Source organism: Galeopterus variegatus, unplaced genomic scaffold (assembly GCF_000696425.1).
Source record: "Galeopterus variegatus unplaced genomic scaffold, G_variegatus-3.0.2 Scaffold410, whole genome shotgun sequence".
Lineage (NCBI taxonomy): Eukaryota > Metazoa > Chordata > Mammalia > Dermoptera > Cynocephalidae > Galeopterus > Galeopterus variegatus.
This window is the reverse complement of record NW_007726521.1, coordinates 583769-597929: the sequence shown is the minus strand read 5'-3', so window position 1 is coordinate 597929 and position 14161 is coordinate 583769. Positions and strand designations below refer to the sequence as shown.

General features: G+C 42.6%; 1 protein-coding gene across 1 annotated transcript in view; it reads right to left on the bottom strand.

Moving 5' to 3' along the window:
• Positions 1–14161, bottom strand: part of CTPS2 (CTP synthase 2) — a 105091-nt gene that overhangs the window by 73200 nt on the left and 17730 nt on the right. The window contains exons 5-8 of the mRNA XM_008568448.1: positions 6704–6820; positions 6474–6557; positions 5258–5338; positions 2151–2302 (exon numbers count right to left, since the gene is read on the bottom strand). Coding sequence (XP_008566670.1) covers positions 2151–2302; positions 5258–5338; positions 6474–6557; positions 6704–6820 — 434 coding nt within the window. The remainder of the gene's footprint in view (positions 1–2150; positions 2303–5257; positions 5339–6473; positions 6558–6703; positions 6821–14161) is intronic.

Here is a 14161-nt window from a genome sequence, read left to right as displayed (position 1 = left end):
TCCCGCCCGAGGGTTCGGATCCCACATACAGACCGGTTCCCGCTCACTGGCTGAGCGAGGCGCGGGAGCAACACCGAGGCTTGCAATCCCGTTGCCAGTCCCCGGTCCGGTACGGGGGCAACACTGAGGGTTGCGATCCGTTGCCGGACACGGAAAAAAGACAAAACACACAAACACACACACACACACAAAAAAAATAATAATAATAAATAAATAAAATAAAATAAAAAATCACTCCCAGAAGCTGTGAATGTGACCTGGTTTGGAAAAGGGGCCTTTGCTCATGCAATTAAGGATGTCCAGATGAGATCATTCTGGGTTAGGGCAGGCCCTAAATCTGATGACAGTCACCCTTATAAAAGAAGAGAAGGGGAGAAGACACCAGGAAGATGGTACGTGAAGACAGAGGCAGACATGGGAGTGGTGCGGTCACAAGCCAAGGAACACCAAGGATTGCCGGCAGTCACCAGAAGCTAGGGGACAGGCATGGGATGGATTGTCCTTCATAGCCTCCACAAGGAACCCACCCTGGGGAAGACTTGATTTTGGACTTCTGACATCTAGGACTGTCAGAGAATAAATTTCTGTTTTAAGCCACCCAGTTTGTGGTAATTTGTTATGGTAGCCACAGGAAGCTAATACAAAGACCAAACATTTGGCCTTAAAAAGCATAGAAGCATAGAATATAATTTAGAGCTATTTCCAATAAAAATAATTAAAATATTGGCTGGCCAGTTAGCTCAGTTGGTCAGAGCACAGCCTTATAACACCAAGGTCACAGGTTCTGCTCCCAGTACCAGCGAGCCATCAAAAAAAGAGAGGGAATTAAAATATTAAAACTTCTAGTGCTCTTAGAGGATCAGCCCGAGCTACTCAAAAAATTTCTACAGAATGACTGATTCTTTAAGTATTCTGGGGGACAGAGGCTTAATTGTATCATCCTTCGTCAGAGTACCTAAGTTTAGAAACTGCACTTTATTCCTGTTCTACTTGCCCCAGAAAGTCTAAAGCATTTTCTTAAATTTTAAGTGAAAGGGCAAGAGAACTTCAATCTGATTAGTCATCTGTCAAGGCGAATGATTTTGTCACCATCAAATCATTTTAATTATTGTTACCAATACCAGCAACCAATATTTAGTGCCCAACTCAATGTTAAGTCTTATAATTGCCACTAGGTGGGTGCTGGTATCCCCCTGTTATATATATGGATGGGAGAAAAAGCCCAGAGAGGTTAAGTAATCTGCCCAAAATCACACAGCTAGTAAGAGGGGAGAGCTGAGGTCTGAATCCACAACCTACATATGTAACTGCTGCACCTACTGCCTCTGACCTAAGCTGCACGAGAAGCCAGGCCGCCTATTGACTGTGGACTCACAACCATGTGGAGTCACAACCATGTTTAGTAAAAGAGAACAGGTGACGGGGATTTAATTTCCTTATGACTTGAAATTAGACAAACTGCTTGAATTAATATGGTTAGCTTAAAGCTAAAACTGATCAGGATTTTACAACGGTTTTAACAATGATGCTCAATAGTTGCTAACTGCAGGATGGAACAATAATGGCACAGCCTAAATTTCTCATTCAAAAGGACTTTCTTTAGGAAATGTTAGCCAAGTCTTAAAAACAAACAAAACAAAACAAAACATCTGCAACATTTAAAACTATTCAAAATATCCAGAAACTAAGAACTACACTAAGAAATGAATCAAAATCCTTCTGGAATTAAAACAAAATTCCTTCCAGAATCCAAATTCCTTCAATTCACTTTGGTTTAAGTCCAGCAAAACCAAAGGCTCCAGGGCCGAGCCCATGGCGCACTCGGGAGAGTGCAGCAGCGCTCCCGCCGCGGGTTCGGATCCTATATAGGGATGACCAGTGCGCTCACAGCGCTCACTGGCTGAGCGCGGTGCGGCCAGTCTCAAAAAGGACAAAAAACAAATAAATAAATAAAATAACCAAAGGCTCCATAAATCTTCAAAGAATACAGTCAAACATCATAAAATCTGCTACAGCTTTAGATATATCCACACCAAAACACACTCATACATAATGCCAAATACAATATACTCACCCTTTAAAGTAGGTCTTCATCCTACCCCTAAGCCCAAGAATTATTAAAGACTAAATAAGTAATTCCTTTCACATACCTGTTAGCCATATTTCTCCACCTGGAGAGCAAATTGCTTGTAGAATCTCCAATGGGCAGGTCCAGTCTCTCTTTAAAATATTTAATAATGCCTTGTTCCTCCAAAAGCACTGGCACTCGGTATGTGGAAGAAACATCATGGATACATATAACCTGATCGATGATGACAAAACACCATACTTAGATGGATCGACTCAAATATGCAACAAGAATGAGACAAAACTCAGAAATTGGCAGTTTATTTATGCTGATATAAGAAAACCAAGAAACCACAGCAAGAGTCAGAATTAATACAAGATTAGTTTGATTGAATTATAAAACTATGAGTTCATTATTCTACTCTTGGGACCATGGATGCTGTAGTATATTAAAAAATATACCTGTATGTGTCTGGTCCTTGTCCCTAGTTCCTGGCACAGAGCTTCAAAAACCCTCAGAATTTCCTGAGTGATAAGAGTCTTTGCTATGCACAGGAGATGACTCCAAAAAGACCAACCAAGTGATTAGAGAGCTAGAACTTTCAGCCACCAACCTGACCTCTGGGGAAGGAAGGGGAGCTGAAGACTGAGTTCAGACACATGGCCAATGATTCAATCAATCATGCCTACATAATGAAACCCCAATAAAAACTCTGCAGACTGAGACTCAGGGGAGTTTCCCATTGGTGAATATATTGATGTACCAGGAGGTGGCACACTCTGACTCAACAAGAACAAAAGCTCCTATGCTTGGGACCTCCTGGACCTTGCCCTCTGTATCTCTTCAGCTGGTTGTTCACTTCTTACCTTTATAAGAAAACAGTAACTGTAATACAAGCATTTTCCTGAGTTGTGTGAGTCATTCTAGTGAACTACAAAACCCAAGCCCCAAATTTGTAGTCAGTTGGCAGAAGCATGGGTAGCTTGGGGACAATGGAAATTTGTGGCAGATGTCTGAAGTGGGGAGCAGTCTTGCAAGGGATTGAGCCCTTAAACCCGTGGAGTCTGACACTCACTCTGGGTAGTTAGTGTCAGAATTGAATTGCAGGACCTCCTGATGGTGTCAGATCTGGTGTGAACACAGATGCTTTGTATGTCAATATCCAGGACACATTGCCGAAGGCACCATCTTCTAAGTCTGGGTTAAAGCAGTGGCACCGAATAAATGCACCATGTCTCTCTCCTACGTGTGCGTATGCGGTTTGTTCATTCATTTGTTTTTTGGTTTTTTTTTTTTTGCTGTAGTTGCTTTTGTCTGTCACCTTGCTCCTTGCTCCCTTCATTTGGGTAAATTTACAAGCACATGTTGACCACAGTAAAATTAATTATACCTGTTAGAGGAGAGAGGCACCTTTAAATACCAGGTGGTGCCTGGCAGTGGTTGTTTTTCACACATACCCTAATGGGCTTTCGACGCCTTCTCAAGTGCATCCAAGGGGCTATTTGCAAAGATTTAGGATCTGCCACATCCTAAATAAATGCCAAGAAATGTTCCACCAACTCTGTGTTCAATCCTTCCAAGGGTTCTTAAGCTGTTTGAAATCAGCAACTTGATACCCAGACTATAGCGCCTCACTGTGCATTCACTGACGCAATTCAAAGTTCTGAGATATCTCTGATAAGAGGCTCTGTCCCAATTACTAATTAAAACTAAATCTCTGGACAGCCACAACCCCCACAACTGGAAGGGGTGGAAAGTGGAGTTATTTACTCATTTAACCTCCAGGCCAGAGAGAGATTTTTTCAAATATCATGATAATGGGCCACATCCACAGAGACACCTCTGATCCTCTGCGGTCCCTCCAGATCCAGATGAGAAGAGATTTAAATGCAAATTCACCAGGACTCATGAAAAGGCTGGAACTAAGAAGTGGGAGAATTAACTCATATCAGAAAAATCAAGAGGATGAGAAATGACTATAGACTCTATATGGTCTGAAGTTTGTAGTATATCTTCTTGTCTGAGAGCCCTCAACAATCCAACTCAAAAAACTTTATCCTCCTTCTATTTTGGAAACCAAGTTATATTTACTTAACACACACACTGAGTACTATTTACCAACAGGAAGGGTACACAAAACAACCGAACAAAAACAAAATAGCAAAACAAAATGCAAATATGTAAGAGTTCCTTCAATCCGCCGTCACATTCTTCAAGGTAGTTCAAACTTGAGCACTGACTCTGAAACATCAGGCAGGGAGGGGGCTCTTCATCAGACTCCCTCCCCTCCCAAGATACAGAAATCCCATTAGGTGGTTTTTAGACTTTAGAGAATCCAGAGCTAATCTGAAGAAAAAGTGCCAAACCTCACTCTTCCTGAGCCCCATTCATATCACTCTTTTTAAACTATCACCAACCCCAGTCCCTTGTACCTGAGACTTACTGGGAATGACAGGCAGACATAAGAGAAGGAAAGAAAAAAGAAAAGTTAACTGCCAGAATACCCAGGTGGAAAGTCCTCTGGAATGAGGACTTGAGCCCAAATCATGGTAAGGTTTCTGTCACAATGAAGTGAACTGAGGCCACTGATGTAATCAGAAGAGATAGTGCAAATGGCAAGGTACTGGCGTGGTTTGGGGTGAGGTGAGCTGTAACAGGCACAAAGGAGAAACGAGTGAGCATGGTAAGTGACCTGAAGGAAAGACAGGATAAAGAGACGATAAGGCAACTTCACATGGTTCTCTCTGGAGGTTTGACTGTGAGCAAAAAAGCCCAGCCCGGGGCCGGCCCGTGGCTCACTCGGGAGAGTGTGGTGCTGATAACACCAAGGCCCCGAGTTCGGATCCCATATAGGGATGGCCGGTTGGCTCGCTGCCTGAGCGTGGTGCTGACAACACCAAGCCAAGGGTTAAGATCCCCTTACCGGTCATCTTTAAAAAAAAAAAAAAAACCCAGCCCGGTTTTGTGCCTATAACTTAAGGAGTGATCATGCAAAGAAACATATATCCTGTCTAAGGAATCAGAAGCCTCAAGACTGTTCACTTAAGGGCTAGGGAGCCATGGTTGACTAGGAGTCCCCCAACACTTGCACAAATGCCACAGAAACTAATATGATAATTGAAGAGGTGCCAAATGCCGGCATGCACAGCAGCACCTGCAAGAGAAGAAAATCTAAAGAACAGCACCAACCTGCTCAGGGTCCACGTGACAAAACATAGAAATCTTCTCCTTCACGGCCATCTCGACGGGCTTTGAACTTCGGCAGATGATCTGTCAAAGCCAGTTATGCACAGGTCAGCAAGCAGGGACCAGGCTGGTCATGTTGCCTTTTGTTTTCAGAAATGTTCATTTCTTTTCATTACAAGAGATTTGACCAAGTATGTACCTGTTGACTCCTGGCATTCCACTAGATTACCAGAAATTGATTTGAGCACTAATACAAGCAAGTACGGGTTGAGCATCCCTAACCCGAAATCCAAAATCCAAAATGCTCCAAAATCCAAAATTTTTTGAATGCTGACATGATACTTAAAGGAAATGCTCATTAGAACAGTTCAGATTTTGGATTTTTGGATTAGGAATACTCAACCAGTATGTATTCTGCAAATATCCCAAAATCCAAAAAAATCTGAAATCTGAAACACTTCTTGACCCGAGCATTTTGGATAAAGTATACTCAATCTGTACAATCAAATTCAGCACAAATGTACTTACGAACTTGAGATGTCAAGCCGCCTCTGGTGAACAGAGTCAAGGCTCAAACGTGTCACTTCATCAAATATAAGAAAAGAGCTAGATCAGGGGTTGACAAACTTTTTCTCTAAAGGGCCAGATGGGAAGTATTTTAGGTCTGCAGGACATGTAGTCACTGTCCTGATACTCAGCTGTGCCACTGCAGTGTGAAAGCAGATGTAGACAATATGTCAACAAATGGGTGTGACTGTGTGCCAATAAAACTTTATTTACAAAAACAGGCAGCCAACCAACAAGCCCTTATTTGTCAGCACCTGATCTAGAGTGCTGGAGATAACCGGATTACCTGCTATAAGGACACATCACTGTTTAGACTGAAAATAAAAGCTAGCAGGGTCACAGGAAAATCCCAAGGTCCCACCTTCACTCTAAAGGATCTAGGTATCATATAAATGACAGGACATTGCACTTGCCCAGCTGTTGATGTGGCTGATCAGCTGTCAAAGGAGGGCCCAGGGGAGAACAGATGGCCAACTGAGGCAACGCTTGAGGACAAGGGAATAAGCCTTTCCTGGCCCCGAGGGACATAAAGCTCATTGTCATAAGAACCATTTGAGAGCTAGAAAGGACTTAGATGATGTTACAGATTAAGAAATAGAGGTCCTACTCCAAGAGATCTTAGGGATAAACTTATCCACTGTCCTTAACTCACCAGATCCGGGGACAGGCCTAACCCCCTCAGGGCACGAACACTGTTTTGTGTGGGTTTGGTTTTTTGTTCTCCGGTGGCACTGGGCTGAAAAGAAATGGGACCCTGTCAGTACAGCAGTCGTCTAGCTCTTCTGGGTGACTAATGGCCCCCCAGCTTCAAATATGAAACACACAGACTATCAGGAAAATTTATGAAAGTTGCCACCCACATACTTTATCTGAAAAGCTTACCTGTGGCACAAGGCTAACATGGATATTACAGAAATTCTCTCTTTTCGCCTTAAACTGGAACTGTCTGAACGCTTCCACAAACGGCATTCCTTCGATGTCTCCAATGGTGCCTCCCAGCTGCGAATGGAAAACCAAAAAAAAAATGCAAATGACCAAACATCTTCCCTGGTGCACAACCTAATAGAAAAATTCTTAATAAACTCAGCATAACAACTGACATTTGATGGTAGCACAAGAACAGAAGTTTGTAAATATGGTCAAAATCATTGAACTGTACATTTATTTATTTATTTTATTATACATTCATGTGGGGTACAACGTTGATTTTCAATAATTGTGTACAACGTGTGGTGGTTAGATCAGTAGCGTTAGCTTATTCATCATCACAATATACAATCATTCTTTGTGTCCACTGACCAATTCCTCGTGAGCCCCCCTCCCTCTACCCTCCCCTCCCCTTCTCCACCTCTAGTTTTCTAAAATGAACTGTACATTTAAAACAGGTGAAATTTAAGATCTATAAATTAAACCTCAATAGAGCTGTTAAAAATTAAACAGAAAATTACTATACCTTAAAGAGGGAGACGAAGTAAAGAGAAGAGGAAACAGAGACTAGAAAGTAAAACAAGTTGAGGTTGTTAACAACCTCAACTTTTTTTTTTTTTTTTTGAAGCTCTTACAACGAGAAAATGGAGGGGACACATCTGGGTGGGAGGGGGGAGAGGGAGGAGGGAGGGAGGTTTTGGTGACGGGACACAATAACTAACTACATTGTATATTGACAAAATAAAAATAAAAAAGAAAGAAAGAAAGTAAAACAAGGAGAGAGGGATGGAGTATACCGTAGCCAGGTCATCAGCCAAGCAAATAAAGCCAAGCGTCAAGAAGGGAGAAGGGTGCAAGGTCAAGGAGGGCTTTAAGAGAAGAAAAGGGAATTAATTCAGAAGCAGATGGAAAGATCCAGAATATAGACCACAAAGGAGCAAGATAAGCTAGTTTCTACCAGTGGTCCCAGTCAGAAAGTAGAACTTAAATCCAGTGACAATATGACAAAGGTGAGAGCAATCTGGTTCTGCTGGAATGAAACAGTGACCACATTCTCCCTCTCTCTCCATGTATACATGCACACTCACACACGTGCACGCACACACATGCCTGCATGCAATTGAGTAGTCTCCTTGCAATGCTGGGACTACAGGACAAAAATTAAATCACTATTATTAAAACATGCTGGCTGGGCCGGCCCGGTGGCGCACTGGAGAGTGTGCCGCTTGGGAGCACGGTGGCGCTCCCGCTGAGGGTTCGGATCCCATGTGGAGACCGGTTCCCGCTCACTGGCTGAGCACGGTGCAGGCGCAACACCGAGGGTTGCGATCCCGTTACCGGTCAGTAAAAAAAGACAAAAAGGAAAAAAAAAAAAAAAACCCATGCTGGCTTTCACGGGGCCGGCCTGTGGCTCACTCAGGAGAGTGTGGTGCTGCTAACACCAAGGCCACGGGTTCGGATCCCATGTAGGGATGGCTGGTTGCTCACTGGGTGAGCGTGGTGCTGACAACACCAAGTCAAGGGTTAAGATACCCTTACCGGTCATCTTTAAAAAAAAAAAAAAAAAAAAACATGCTGGCTTTCTGAAACAAATAGTACCAAAAGCCCCATGAACATTCCTGACAGTGTAATCCCTTGGTAAATGGCGACTCAACTTACAATGTGCTCCCAATAAAGTTACGTAAGCATTTAACTTTAGAGTAGGATAAAATTCACCTTAACCTATTCATCCTCACTATACTTAAATGATTAAAGACTATCACATTAATTTTAAAATGAATTCTCTAGCATTTGAGCATCTACTATATGCTCAACACTGTAAGCGAAGTGCTGAGAAGAATTTAAGACCACGCGCTCCTAAGAAGCTCAGACTTTAACAAGGGAAACAAGACAAAGCTAAAGAACAATAACCAAGAGTAAAAGTTAAGCTCTAAGTGGAATGACCTGGATGTTGGGGAGGAAGGCATCATGGAGGGCCCAATTCCAGAATGCACCACCTTCTCTGGCTTCAGCCACCTGGATGGATCCACGATCTACTTCTAAGCCTGTCCTCACTTCCCAGTGCCACTGAGCTTTGGAGCTAACTTGTCCCTGACATCTTGATTTTTTTTTTCTTTTTCTTTTTTTTTTTGCAACTGGCCAGTACAGGGATGGCTCAACAATTACTCAAACTTAACATGTCCCAATCTGAACTCTCCCCCACCCCGGGGCCTGTTTCTCTCTGTGCTCCCTCTTCTCAGCAAATAGCATCTCTTCCCACTAACTTGCTCAATCTAGAAGTCTGGAAATCATCCTCGATCACCGCCCTTTTCTTCACCCAACCCAGTCCAGTGCCTCCAAAACCTCTTGCAAATCTCTCCACTGCTCTCTATTTGCACTGTCACCACTCTAGACACCCAAGCCAACATCAACTTTTGCTGGGATAACTGTAATAATCTAAATCAGGAGTAGTAAACTATTGCCTGGTGCCTGTTTTTATAAATAAAGTTTTATTGGCACACAGCTATGTCCATTTGTTTACATACTGTCTGTGCTGCTTCTGCACTACAACAGCAGTTGAGTGTTGTGACAGAGACACTCTGACCCACAAAGCTAAACATATTTACTCTCTGATCCTTTAAAGAAAAGATTCACAGACTCCCAATCTAAATGGTCTCCAGCTTCTGCCCTCTCTCAGCCAACAGTCAAGCCATTTGTGTCACACCAGCAGAGTGATCTTGCAAAAATTCAGAGTAGGTCTCTCCATGCTTGTGCCCTTCAGTGACTTACTGCTTCACTAAAAATAAAAGCTAAACTCCTTTATGCAGCCAACAAAATCAGACTTCTACATGATCTGGCTCTTGATGAGTCTCTAATCTCATCGTGAGCCCTCCTGCCTGCTCTCTGGGCTCCAGTCTCACTGGCTTCTCAGGTCTTCAGATGAGCCACGCTCTTCCTGCCTGCCCCTTAAATCCTCTTTCTTCACTTACCCTTCAGCCTGGGAAGAGATCTGTCCTCCTCAGAAAGGCTAACCCTGACCACCCTAAAGCAATCTGCATCCTGTCTGTGCCCTTCCGAGTAACGCAGCACAGGTTGCTACTATTTCGTCTGTGCCCTTGGTTCCTGTCTCTCTACACCCCTAGATTGTAAGCCCCATGAGGGTATAAGCCCAGCGCCCTGTATGCAGCACTGAGGGTGGTCAGGACAGGACAAAAGATCTCAAAATTCAATATAAGAAATATGTAACACTGTTCTAGTATCTGCTACCACAATTACAATGGAACCAAACTAAGAAGTCTCAGGACCACCTTGCCGTGGAAGAAATTACTCTTTACTTCTTTTAATTCAGATAACAAAACACAATGAAAATTCAAGCTTCCTGAAATGGAACAGATAGAAATAGCTGATCTTTCTGTAAGAGAAGGACAAAGTTCTTTGTGAAGCTCTGAGAAGCAAAAAACATATCACATGCAATCAGGAACTTGGTGGGGGTGGGGGGTATAAGTGATCACTAGCTACAGTAGACCAGAACCTAATGAAAAAAAAAGTCTACACTTAAACCATATGGGGACATCTGATTTTGATGTGGGCACCCAGAGAGTCAACCCTGAATGCGAAAAGGAGGCCAAAAAATTATACATTATCCACTTCTGCCCTCACATGGCCCATAGTGGTATTGCATGCTCTCTGCCACTTCAGAAGTTTCCATCACCTGCCTGGGGATCATCATTATTACCATTGTCTTCAGAAACTTTCAATATTATTACTGGAATAGTCCTAACTTAACTGTTTCCCCCACACAACAGAGAAAATGCCACCCATAACAATATTTTAAGGTCTATCCAAAGATGAAATTGAAGCAGCAGCAAATTGACAAGATACGCAAATTTGGTTTTGCCTATAAAGAAAGGAGTCTTCTTTGGGGGCAGGGAAAGAAAAGAAAGTTTTATTCCTTTAAGCCAGGAGTTAATGATTTCAGATTCATGCTTAAATGATTTACACTTATTTGAATAAAGCCTGGCAGCTCCACTGGTCTGAGAAGTAGAAGCCTCACCTGCAAAAAGGCTTTGGAAATATGTCAACAGCTACTACAACGTTTAAAACAAAAACTCAGCTTTGGTGCTGGCCCATGGCTCACTCGGGAGAGTGCAGTGCTGATAACACCAAGGCCACGGGTTCGGATCCCATGTAGGGATGGGCAGTTCGCTCACTGGCTGAGCGTGGTGCTGACAACACCAAGTCAAGGGTTAAGATCCCCTTACCGGTCATCTTTTAAAAAAAAAAAAAAAAAAAAAACTCAGCTTTGGCAGTCTTCTTCAAAAGCTTGAATGCTGCATGGACATGACTGTTGAACACAAATTAAAAATGAACCCAAGAGAGGGCCGGCCCATGGCTTACTCGGGAGAGTGTGGTGCTGATAACACCAAGGCCACGGGTTCGGATCCCATATAGGGATGGCCGGTGCGCTCAATGGCTGATATATAGCCATGGCCAGTTCGCTCACTGGCTGAGCGTGGTGCTGACAACACTAAGTCAAGGGTTAAGATCTCCCTATTGGTCATCTTTAAAAAAAAAAATGAACTTGGGCCGGCCCGGTGGCGCACTGCTACAGTGCGCCGCTTGGGAGTGCGGTGGCGCTCCCGTCGAGGGTTCGGATCCCACATACAGACTGGCCGCTCACTGGCTGAGCGAGGTGCGGGCGCAACACCGAGGGTTGCGATCCCGTGGCTGGTCCCGGTCCGGTACGGGCGCGACACTGAGGGTTGCGATCCGTTGCCGGACATGAAAAAAAGACAAAAAGGAAAAAAAAAATGAACCCAAGAGGATGCCTGGCCTAGTGTGCAATATGCAAATATAAACATCAGGGTAATATGGACAAGAAGGTTTTGTTTGTCCATTTCTCGGTTTCCATGAAGTTAAAAATCTAGCTGATGAGCTCCTGTAGAGCAGGAATCAGATCACATCCATGCCTAGCAGCTGTCATCGGGGCCAGCGCATTTTAAGTGCTAAATTAATGGTGTTAAGCTGAACAAATCAATTCAAGGGCAGAATAAGAAAGAGAAAAAAAAGAACCGAGACATGGAAAAAAAAAGAAGAAGAATGCACCAGCTGCAGACCTAAAATGTTTGCTTGATGTTTGAGACAGAAATTTCAGTTTAATGTAAGATGTCACTGAGAATTCTTGACTCCACTGTGCAAGTGGAATCTTCAACAATTATAGTATACTTCCTTATAAAAAGAAGTGTCAAGTGCACCAGCCCCAGAATGAAATATAAAAGTTTTGTTCAAGGATGATTCTCAAAAAACAGTAGCTAGAAAAGCTGAGAGGATGAAAAAAGTGTTAAGAAGGCCCATCCTAAGGTCAAATTGGCCTTATATTTTATTTTAATAAAGTTCAGGGGCAGCTCTATTATGTCAAAAAATATATATTTCCCCCTTCTCTTTTTTGTGATTATTATTAAAAACAATTTTTTAAAGAGCAGAATAAATATCAAAGAATAAAAATCAAAAACATTCACACACACACCATTTTGAACTTTTCCTGTGATTAAGGTGAATAGTTTTACAAAAAGGCTATTCTTTTACTTTCAATGACTAAAAGAAAGGAAAAATATCTCCTGGAAAAGTGATAAAAATTTTCAGGTTTAGAAAATTGGTCATTACTTTTGGGCCAGGAACTAATTCTTCTGGGAAAATTGGACACATTTTGGATCTAACTTCCTGTTGCTGGAATAGCAAGGGCCAAGTCAGAAAAACAGTAAGAGTACTAGACCAGTGCTATCTAATGGAATTATAATGTGAACTACATATGTAGTTTTAAAATTTTAGTTGCCACACTTAAAAAAGAAAAATAAAACAGGTGAAGTTAGGGCCGGCCCGTGGCTCACTCGGTAGAGTGCGGTGCTGATAACACCAAGGCCCCGGGTTCGGATCCCATATAGGGATGGCCGGTTCGCTCACTGGCTGAGCGTGGTGCTGACAACACCAAGTCAAGTGTTAAGATCCCCTTACCGGTCATCTTTTTAAAAAAAAACAGGTGAAGTTAATTTTAATAATATATTTTATGTAGTTTAATATATTACCCAATTATTATCATTTCAACATGTCATCAATTTTTTCTTAATTATTCAGTATTTTACATTCTTTTTTTTTTTCATACTAAGTCTTTGAAGCCTGGTGTGTATTTTAAATTCACAGCATATCTTAACTTGGACAGACCACATTTCACCCCCTCAATAGTCCCATGTGGCCAGTGGACAACCTACTATACTGGACAACCTGGTACTATACAACAAATAACCAGCATAAACCAAAGGAGAGATGAAATGTCCTACCTTCTGCTGGGCCTGAATGAAATCAGTCTTGGGCCAGACTTGAAGATACTGAAACTGCTAAGTGGCACCTTCAAGTTGACATCAATAAGTGCTTTTTTTTTTTTTTTTTTTTTTTGCACTCGGCCACTACAGGGACTGAACCCTGGACCTTGGTGTTATCGGCACCACACTCTAACCCACTGAGCTAACTGGCCAGCCTAGTGTTGTTGTTGTTGTTTTTTAAATCAAAATGATTCATGCACGTGGTTAAAAATCAAATTGTACAGATCTGCAAGAGTCCCCCACCCTACCCCTTCCCACTTCCAAATCCAGATTCCCCAAGGCAAACGCCTGAAGCTCTCTGCTCACAATTTCTTTTGGTAGTTACCTCCATATTTCCAAATACCATCCAACTCCGCTCCTTCTTGACTTACCCGTTTTAGACACCCTCTAAAGAATGCAAGTTGATTTCCTGCTGTGCCAGATGAGGATTCAGCTCTCTGGAGCCGCCATCCCCAGATCCCAACTTCAATGGTTAGTTCTACTGGTGACTTTCCTAACATGAGATACTTGTGCTTTATATTCTACCAACTCATGACAGGATCTGTTGCTGCCCCAGTGTAAAAAGAGTTTCTTTTTCTCCTTCCACTCTGCCCCCTCCACCTAATGAATCTTATTTGCAAAGCTGATGACATCTACATCTGGTTCCCTGCTGTTATGCATCCTGGGAACTGATTCCAAAAACTGAAAATCAATCAGTCAAGTGACGGAATAAGTCTCCTTCACTGCAGAGTCAAGCTGAGCCCTAAGTTTACATCTCCTGTCTCATCACATGCTACTCTTCCTGGAGCTTTGATCTGCCTTTCCCTTTCCTTATACTGTATCTGTCTTTATCATTGCCTCCATTTATTTGCAAACTATTCACTGTATTAGATATTAAATATTTTTTTAATGGAAGCAAGCCTAGTTATGCAGGTGTGTTCAGTTTGTAAAATTTCTTTTTTTTTTTTTCTTTTTCTTTTTTTTGTCTTTTTTTCGTGTCCGGCAACGGATCGCAACCCTCAGTGTCACACCCGTACCGGACCGGGACCGGCAACGGGATCGCAACCCTCGGTGCTGC